The sequence below is a fragment of the Notechis scutatus genome, chromosome 15 (genome assembly GCF_049901735.1).
Source record: "Notechis scutatus isolate UNSWTSFEM ecotype Mainland chromosome 15, rNotScu1.2, whole genome shotgun sequence".
NCBI classification, from domain to species: domain Eukaryota; kingdom Metazoa; phylum Chordata; class Lepidosauria; order Squamata; family Elapidae; genus Notechis; species Notechis scutatus.
The window spans coordinates 7,108,539-7,118,476 of record NC_142023.1 but is presented as its reverse complement, the minus strand read 5'-3'; the positions used below and the strand labels follow the sequence as shown (position 1 = coordinate 7,118,476).

General features: G+C 49.8%; 1 protein-coding gene across 1 annotated transcript; it reads right to left on the bottom strand.

Moving 5' to 3' along the window:
* On the bottom strand, positions 1 to 9,301 carry UBAC1 (UBA domain containing 1). Its single transcript, XM_087943886.1, has 10 exons — positions 9,077 to 9,301; positions 6,611 to 6,731; positions 5,759 to 5,832; positions 5,155 to 5,262; positions 3,458 to 3,560; positions 2,516 to 2,624; positions 2,078 to 2,303; positions 1,517 to 1,603; positions 754 to 892; positions 1 to 615 (listed from the first exon to the last, which is right to left on the bottom strand). The coding sequence occupies exons 1-10, from the start codon at positions 9,212 to 9,214 to the stop codon at positions 500 to 502; spliced, it is 1,221 nt and encodes a 406-aa protein (XP_087800012.1). The 5' UTR covers positions 9,215 to 9,301; the 3' UTR covers positions 1 to 499.
* Positions 9,302 to 9,938: the final 637 nt, after the last annotated feature.

Genomic DNA, 9,938 nt, shown 5'->3' with positions numbered 1-9,938 from the left:
TCAGTTTAAAAACCCTTCTGTATTTTACAACAGAAATAACTTAAGAGGAGAAACCAAACGTCCCGAGAAAGAAGAGCTTGCGTGCAAAAACGAACCCCGTGCCATTCCTGGAACTCTGCGCGTACGGAGGAAGCCGTCTTTTATTTTTTTCCAGTGGTTGGATTCCCAATTGGCAAACGCCGGTTTACGACGATGGATCATTTTCTCATTCTCTTTCTTTTCTTTTTTTTAAAAAACAAAAATAGAAACACTCGAAAGGAAAGGGGACGGTGTTCTCATCCCACTGTCTCCTACTACATCTAAAAGAGAGAAAAACGGCACGGGGCAGAAGCCGGAAGTGCGACCAAACCGAAAGTCCGTTAACACGTCAACCCAAAGACTCAAAAGGCAAAAAGAAAACACACTTCGGGCGCCGCCTTCCCAAAGCTCCTCGGCTTCCTTCCGGGGTGGGAGCAAAGCGGAAAACCCAACATGGCGCAGCGGAGATAGCCGGAGCCCTCTAGGTGCGATTCAACGTCTGGAAGATCCGGGAGATCTGTAACATAACCGGCCCGGTTTCAGGGTCGTTCATCCACTGCGTGCTGTTCAAGGGGTTCTCAAGCATGTCTTCAAAAGCTGCCAGAGAAAAGAGAGAGGGTGGAGGTTAGTTTCCCCCCACTTCCCACCCTCCTTTTTGGCTTACGACCGCAACTGGGCCCGCCTTCCTCGTCTCCGGTGTCTGCACCGAAATTCCTGGGGAGCCGTGGGACTTACCGAGTAGAGTTTTAGGGTTTGTCAGCCCCAGTTGCACCACGGGGTTTTCTAAGATGGCTTGGAAAAGGGGACTGGCAGGGTCAATCCCTTTGTCTAAATCTTCTGGGGTCGGCTTCCGCTCGCCCAGCAGCCACTCGCACTGAGAGGAGGAGATAAAGACAAAGGGTGACCCTTTTGCAGACCTCCGAGGACGACATACGAGAAGAAGTGTGAGCAACTCCAAGTCAGTTGAGTTTGTCATTTATAGTTGCCTGGTCTCGTCTATCTACCAAACAGGACAGGTAAACACTTTGACAGACACTTAAGACTGCAACCAGCCTGTCTTCCATAGAGCACCTGTATACTGCATGTCATGCCCCTGTTGGAGTCTGAGGGAGAGGAAGAACAGCTGACAGTTAGTGGAAGTGTGGCTCTGGAGGTGTGGAGGAAACTGGGGAGGGCACAGGCTAGCTGGGCATTCAGAGGAAGACCCAGGCCTATCCCCTCTTCATCCTAGGGCATGCAGGGAGGAGCGGATAACGGAGAAACATGAATGGCATGGTCTACGGGAGAGGAAAGGGCCCTGATCCCCTTCATGGGCTGCAGCTGTGAGGACTGTTTAAAAGGACAAACTGCACATGGCCCAGTGCTGGAAGTAAAGCATGAAATAATTCTAGTCTTACAGTTCTTATCTGAGTTCTGGTGTGTATTTCGATATCTGTGGACGTCTTCAAGCCCTTATCCTGCCTTGTCTCATAAATCAGCGCTGCTTAAAGAGACTCACTGCGGCGTTTTGCTGGTTGTTGTTAACCCTGAGGGCGTCCACCACTTCTTTCTCATCAAAGCCCATCTCCATTAAGGCCGCCACCGCCTGGAAGAGAAGCAGGGAATTAGACAGACAGACAGACAGAGATTTATATTTAAAAGCACAACTACAATGACGTGGGAAAATACCCGAACAAAGCTGAATGCCATACATGTAAGTACCCGCGAAAACTTAAGAAAACACACACACACACACACACACACACACATATATATATATATATATATATATATATATATATATATATATATATAGAGAGAGAGAGAGAGATATAAAAAAGATATAAGATAGATAGATAGATAGATAGATAGATAGATAGATAGATAGATAGATATGTATAGATATAGAATCTGTTGTAACTTTGAACAGTTCCTAAGTGATCAGTTGTAAGTCAAGGACTACTGAGGCAGAAGACGGGCTATCCTAGACTAATCCTAAGAGTCGATTATACTTGGGGGCAGGAAGTGGGGTGTTTAAAACCGGGGCGGTGAGTGGGAAAACCCGGAGCAGGGAGAGTACCCGCGGATCCGGACGGAACTCTCGTTTCCTCCGTATCTTCTTGAATATTTCCGTCAGCTCGTCCTTCAGCTCCTCTGCTGAGCTGGCCCCATTGACTGCCTGGGGGACGGCCAGCCCCACTTCTTCGCCTGCGCTTTCCACGGGGACGTGGCCTGGCATGGGGGCGTCGACTGTGGGGTCATCGGCATGCTCGATGAGCCACTCCATGGCCTGAGTCACAGACATGCTGCAGGACGAAGGACACACGTCAAGACGCAGAACATCGAATCATAGATAACATAGGATATAATGAATGGCAATAATAATATGCACCAGAGACCAATTCCTTGTGTGTCCAATCACATTTGGCAATAAAGAATTCTATTCTTATTCCTATTCTATTCTTATTTCTATTTTATTCCTATTCACACACATGCACACACCCCTGGTGCTACCTACTGGCTGAGGCGAAGGGCTTTGATGGCTCTGCTCTCAGGGAAGCCCATTTCGGTCAGCTGGCGCAGAGCGATTTCGTCCACTCGGTCATCCTCGTCCTCATCCAACATGGCTGGAGGAAGAAAAAGGGCTGGGTAAGGAAGGAGAAGGACCAGCTGGGATCTCTAGGCTATTCTCTATAAGCAGTCCTTCACTTATGACCCCTTCTTCAGCCCCGCTTTCAGGTAGCTAAAAACCATTCACTTAATGACCATTTGAAGTTACAGGTAGTCCTAGACTTGTAACAGTTCTTTCAAAGTTAAAATGGCACTGAAAATTTCCAAAAAAGGTCTGCAGGAAAATTCCCCACCCCATTTTCCTACCGATCGATCATTCTTTATTTGGTTTTGCAGGATACCGTCTCCAGCTCCAATCTCGGGGGAGAGAGAGAGACTTTTGGCTTCATGCAAGAAAAGCAGCAGAAGTCTTTCTTTCTCTCCCCCAAACTCTGCCAGAAATGAGTCTTTGCCAGCACAGCCTCTTGGAGCAGGAGGCCTTGCAGGGTCCCAAAGACTCATTTCTGGCGGAGTTTGGGGGAGAGAAGGACAGACTTTTGCTGCTTCCCTTGGGTGCAGCCAAAAGCAGAAGAAGAAAGAGGCGGAAAGAAGCAGCCCGGTGGCCAGACCAGGCACATGGGGTGAGCGGGACAAGTTCACCCCTCCGTCCTTTCCCCCCTTCTCTTTCTACCTCGTGTTGTTCGCAATGCAAGCGACACAAGCCTTGTGTTCCCGCAGGCCATGTGGGCGGCGCAGCCTTGTGTTCCTGCACAGCCTAGACTAATTGCTTTGGGGTGACATTTCTCTGTGGACCACCAAAATTTCCTCCTGGACCACCAGTGGTCTCCAGTCCACTGGCTGGCGACCACTGCGTTAAACCATCAGAAACCAATACATATTTTCCCCGCACCATTTGCCTTCTTGAAGAGTTCGACAGCATTTGGATTCAGTGCTAACAGCTTCTGGGCCACTTCGATGAGCGAGACCAAGATTTTCCGAAGCTCCGTCTGAAACTAGAAGGAAGAAGAAAATTAACGACCCTGAAAAAACTCCCTCCAAAACGCCTCTTTTTCTTTTCTTCACCATTAGCACTTTTGACTTTGGACGGAAGAATCCATTTCAATTTAATTGATTTTTTTTAAAAGCACAGTAACCTCCACTTTTTTTAAAAAAAATTGCCCTTTGAGAATCTCAAAAACCATGATTTGCCTTTTAAAACCAGCTCTGGGCCTCTTTTTATTCTTCTGCCATGGATACATTCCTAAAAGTTGCCTCTTTTGGGGCTGCCTTGACATTCACAGCTCCCGCTTTGAAGATTGTCGGTGATGCTCAAGGTCCATTCTTCCCCCACCCCTCCCCCCAAAAATGCCTGCTGTATTTAAGAGCTCGATTAGAGTTGAGATGAAATTACCGCCTTGACCAACGACAAGGGCTATGGGGCAGATCTGCTCCCTAGATTCCAGATTGGGATTCACAGGGATTATCATCCCGCCCGAGGCTGCCAATTCTCTGTTAAGGAAGCGTCCAAATTGACAATACGGGTAATCCTCGACTTACAACCGCAATTGAGCAGCAAGCGAGACAATTTGTTACGCCCCTGGTGGAGTCTGATTCTGAGGAAGAAGAGGAACAGCCGACAGGGAGTGGAAGTGTGGGTATGGAGGTTGTGGAGGAGGCTGGGCAAGGGCAGAGGCTGCTGGGCAGTCAGAGGAAGACCCAGGCCCATCCCCTCTCCATCCTAGGGCACGCAGGGAGGAGAGGATAAGGAAGAGATGTGAATGGTGGCGTGGTCTATGGGGGAGGAAAGGGCCTTGATCCCCTTCATGGGCTGCAGCTGTGAGAACTTGTTAAAAGGACAGACATGTGTATGGGCCAGTGCCGGAAACAAAGCGTGAAAATATCTGTAGCCTGTCCATTCCTATCTGAGTTTGGCATCCTTCCCAGTGTGTATTCCAATATCTGTGGACATCTTCAAGCCCGTATCTTGCCTGGTTCCCTTCATTGCTTCAGTGTGGTTTGTGTTGTTTTTACTCTGTACAATTTATAGGCATTTTTAGTTCAAAAACGGCATGTCCTCCTTTTTGTAACTGTTCATGGGGGAGTTTTTTTGTCTCCCAGTCAAAGATATTTGGAGCTTTGAAGCCAAGTTGAAGGAATAAAAGGGGATTCACCTGTTTTTGGGACTGTATTTTATATCCCACCCTGGGTCATCACACAGTTGTTGAGTGAGCTTTGCTCCTTTCACACGCTTTTGTGCCACAGTTCAATGCGTTCCAAAGGACTTTTTTTGCTGGGGGGGGAACCCCCCCAAACATAAATTGTGTTATGTAACCAGCTGTAAAGTCAAGCTATTTCCAAGTGCCTGAAAAATGGTCACGAACTGTGTGTGTATATGTGTGTGTTGATGTCACCACAATGGGGACATAAGTAGCTTTTTTTTGGAAGAAGGGGAGGTCTGTCGTAACTTTCAACGATTGCTAAGTAACCAAAGAACAGGACTGCGGTTTCCTCCCCCTCCCCTCCCTGGGGCTATTATGGGATGCCCAGGTGTTGGGCCTGGAGAGAAGTGGGCCAAGGGGCAGCCCCCAGGAGAAGCCAAGGACTCACGTCTCTCATGTTGTGGTGGGCCACGCTCCGATCCACGCTGTGGGAGGGGAGGTTGGTGGTGGCTTTCAGGATCGCCTCTTTGTCGGGCGCCTTCTGTTCCTGCTTCCGCTACACGGGAAAGGAATCCGTGTTCAGACAACATCGCCCCTCGCCTCCAAACATCCACTCTGTGTTTGCCGGCAGCTACCCCAAAGGACAACTAAGCTTATTTTTAAGATGGGAGGCCTGTCTTTTATCTGTTTATATCTCCTGCCTTTATTATGTTTGAAATAATTCAAGGTGGCAAAGATATCTAACATACCTTCCTCCTCCCGTTATTTCCACAACAACCACCCTGTGAGGTGGGTTGGGCTGAGAGACCAGGACTGGCCCGAAGACACCCAGCCAGCTTTCACAGCTAAGGTGGGACTAGAACTTCCAGCCCCCTGGTGATGGGCCCGAAGTCACCCAGCCGGCTTCCATGGCCAAAGCTCACTTTGGCCTCACATGGTAAAAGAGTCCAAGCAGGCCGGTGGTGTGAACCAAGGATGAAAGGAGGGACCAGATGCTAAAGTGCAGCTGTGAAGACTGAAAGTCTTTCCACATCTGGGGCCTTGGGACTCACCTTTTCCTCGGCAGAGACCTCGGCCATTTTGGGAGGTGCTGGTGGGGCCCTTTTCTTCACTAGGACCAAAACATCTGAGGAGACAAGAAGAAAATAAGTGGAATGAGATGTCGCGGCTGGCTTAATTTCCTGCTTTGACAGGATGAAAAAAGTTGGAGGGAGGGAAAAAAGAATGTCTTGCCCAGTGCAAAAAGGATCAAGGAAGGGAGGGAGGAAGGAAGGAAAGGAGGGAGGGAGATTAAAAAAAAGTCAAGGATGGAAAGAGAGAGGAGAGGAGATGGGAGGAAGGATGAAATAAAGAAGGAAGAAGGAAGAAAAGAAGGAAAGGAGGAAGGGAGGGAGAGAGGAAGGAGGAAGGAAGGAAGGAAGGAAGGAAGGAAGGAAGGAAGGAAGGAAGGAAGGAAGGAAGGAAGGAAGGAAGGAAGGAAGGAAGGAAGGAAGGAAGGAAAAGGAAAAAAAGAGGAGGAAGGACAGAAGGAAGATGGAGCCAGTAAATACCAAGGGAAGTATCTATGGTCACTCTGAGGCAGAAGGACAGCTCCTATCAGGGTAAGAGATGGCCAAATGACCAGCGTCCCTTTGCCACAAGGGTTCAAGCAGAGGCTTGGATAGCCATCTGCTGGGAATCCCATAGTGGTGGATTCCTGCAGTGGAAAGCAGGTTGGACTGGATGATCTCCAAAGTAATCTTCCAACTCTTCCATATTTGGATGAGCAAGATGCTGAAAGCGACCTTCCCCTGATATTTGAGACCCTCTCAAAGTTCCGTCCAACCTTGCCTCCCATTCTCTGCATTTCAGAGCGGAGGGGTGTTGTTTCTGAACCCCCTTGGGATCCCCGGCCGCTCCCTCACCTCGATCCTGAATGTTTTCCTCCGAGACAGTCTTGGTGTCATTCAGCACCTTCTCCGAAGCAGCGTGGATGAGTTTGTGGTGCGTCACGCTTTTCGGGTCTTCAAGGCTGCCTGGCACGCACTGCAGGGAGGGGATTGGCAGGGGGGGGGGAGGAAGAGCAGGGAACAGCGTGAACCTTTGAAAACAGCCTTGTCCTCCTCATCACTAGGTTTCCTGGGCAAAACAGCCTCTTCCAGGGGAGTGTAAAATAACTGGACGGGAAGACAGGATAAGGAGGGTTCAAGAGGAGAACGAAAATTACAGCATGCACGTAGTCCTTGACTTACGACCACAACTGAGCCCAAAATTTCTGTGGCTAAGCGAGACAGTTAAGTAAATTGTACCCCTTTTTATGACGTCTCTTGAATTACTGCAGTTAGTAACATAATTGTTAGTTAAGTTAGTAACATGATTGTTAAGTAAATCCCCATTGACTTTGCTTGTCAGAGGGACTTCTTTGCATTTTTTTTTGGGGGGGGGAATGATTCACTTAAGAACCACAGCAAAAACATTGTAAAATTGGGTATGAAGCACTTAACAACCAGCTTGTTAAGCAAGGGAAATTCTGGTGCCAATTGTGATTGTAAGTTGAGGATTACTTGCACAGACCGACCAAAGAAATCATGGGAATTTCTTCACATATATGAGGTTCGTACAGGGCTCTGCATGACTTTCTTCTGCAGTAATGTCAGGGCTGGTTTATTTTTATATTCCCCCGCGATGACCTTTTGCAGGCGACAGGAGATGTTATCAACTGATCCCACTCTGCATAAATGTCTGTTAAGATCCCCTTCAACATCCTGATTGGCTTTTTAAAAACTAGAGGGGGGATAGTCATTTGGTAAAATATTGTTCATTTGGAAATCTGTGCCCGTTTAAAAACGAAAACAACATTAAAATGGAAATGCAAAGAGTTTCCCCTCTTTTCTTAAAATAAAGTGAGATCTCCAAGAATCAAACTAAAGATTCATTTGGTGTCCCCCAAAAGTTCACTAAAACTCATACTGGCCCATTTTGGGGATGGCGCTTCTATGTTTTGAGCCAAAAAAAGGAAATTTGGCTAAAAAAAAAATCTCTTTAGTAAAATCATCCAAAATATTACACAGCAGTGTGAGTTTGTTCTTAAAACACATGTATTTTTTCATACGAGTATGCAAACTATGCAAAAAACTAAATACTTTTTTTTTCCCTTTATGGAAAGCATCTGTTTTGGGATATTTCGGTCTTGAAATGTTATTCTGCTCCCAGTCTTCATTTCTCAAAATAACTTTTGAAATGCAAAGTCAGGGTTGGCTCAGGACACATCTGTGTGACGGTTAAACAAGGCAGTTTCTTGTTTTTCTCACAAGGGAAGGAAAAATTGACCTGAATTCAGTATCTGGATTCGCTCCAGAGATTCCCCCCCCCCCCAAAAGTGGTTTCTGCTGATATGGCCTTTTAAACCTGGTTACTGCAAACCTTTTCTTAGGCACAAAAAGCAAGTGGGGAGATGAATTTCTTTCTAGATTAGCCCACCCTACATGAAGGGTTTCCATCTCCAATTTTTAAACACCTTGTTTAAGCTTTAAAAGACTCCAATGCCCAAGTATATGGTCCTCAGTGAGGGTCCTGGGTCTTTTCAAACTAGAAGATGGCCCAGAAGGGGTGAGGATGGTAATCTATCCTTCCAGGTGGATTTGGAGCTTGGACTGGTTGGCTGTACAGGCAAAGAACGATGGGCATTGTATTTGGAAGAGATGAGGGTGACGGCAGAGGATTATGGGCATTGCCTTATAGCAGATTGGAAGCACCGCCGGCTGCCCGGCTGGGGATGATAGGAGCTGAAGGCCCTGACCTCCAGAGGGCCAGCAGATCTGCAGATAAGCTGTGCTGGCTGGGAACCATGGGAGGCCGCAGTCGATCCCATTGGAAGAAGGGCATTGTTATGATGGGCTATGTAATCCATCACCCCTGTCAGGAGCGCCACACAGTGCTGGCTGAGGATGATGGGCACTGTAGACAACGCCCTCTAAAAGGGCACGAGGAGCTGCAGGGGTCAGGCTGGTCAAATATGATAGGCTAGGTAGTGTGTGAAGGCAGAAGTGCCGATGGAGGATGATGGGCACTGCAGTCAATCCAACCTGAATGGGGGGCACAGCATGAAGGACAAAAGAGTCCATCGCTGCTGGAAGGGGCCGGCTGAGGATGATGGGCAACGGGGTCACCCTCTCCAAAGGAGGCTCGGGCAGCTCAAGAGGCCACACACCGGCCAAGTGAGATGGGCTTTGTAGTCCACCGCCTTATTCCAGGCGTCCCAGGTGTTCCGGCTGAGGATGATGGGCACCGTAGCCAGTCCCTTTCTGAAGGGCGGCCCGACGCCAGGGGCTAGGCCGTGGGGCGGGCTGCGGATGAGGGGCTCTGTAGTCCACCCCGGGGCGGGGGCTTACGTGCTTGAGGCAGCGCTCCTTGAGGCGCTCGATGGCCGTGTCCTCGGCCACCTCCTCCAGCCACTCGGCGCCGTCCAGGGCGCAGATGCGCAGCCGCAGCACCTTCGCCGCGAAGATCTTCTCCTCCTGCACGAACATCGCCGCCGCCGCCGCCGCCGCCTCAGGGCCCCCGGCCCGGCCCGGCCCGGCCCCACCGACTGCCCCCCCCGAGCCGGAAGTGGGCTCGCCGCGCGGCGACACGGGAGTTGCAGTCCAGGCCGCGGAGCCACGCCCCTTCCGCTTTGCAGGCTCGCTGGTGCTGGAACCACGAGAGACAGAGAGAGGGAGAGAGCGAGAGAGGCGGCCGGAGATTCCTAGACGTTCCTAGACGGTCGCCCCTTTGCTGCCCCCGGCGCCTGCGGAGGGATTGCAGCCTCGTAACGCGCGCCTGTATGCGGCCTGTAGTCAAGTTGAGGGTTCAGGCTCGGCTCCCCCACATAGAGCTGCCCCCCCCCAAGTCTTCCCCTTGCATAGGGATTCTGCTTGTATCCTCCAGGCAGGGAGTCGGATATCGGGCATCTTGACCCCAATCCCACGACATTTTGCTTGTGGCACCAATTGCAGAGGCGATGAGAGTAAGGCAGGTGGACGCACCCAGCGGGCATCCCCTTCCACCCCGGGCCAAGACCGCCTACCAACTAGACTAGAGGTCAATGGCCGGCCAAAAGAGAAATGGCAAGACACCAGCAACAAAGGCATGCAAACCCTGGAGGCGCAGCTGACCAGGCAAAGTGGCCGTTCAATGATCCGAAAAGCGGAGCCTTCACCTGCAGGAATACCTGCGGGAATAGGGAGGAGGAGGAGGAGGAGGAGGAGGAGGAGG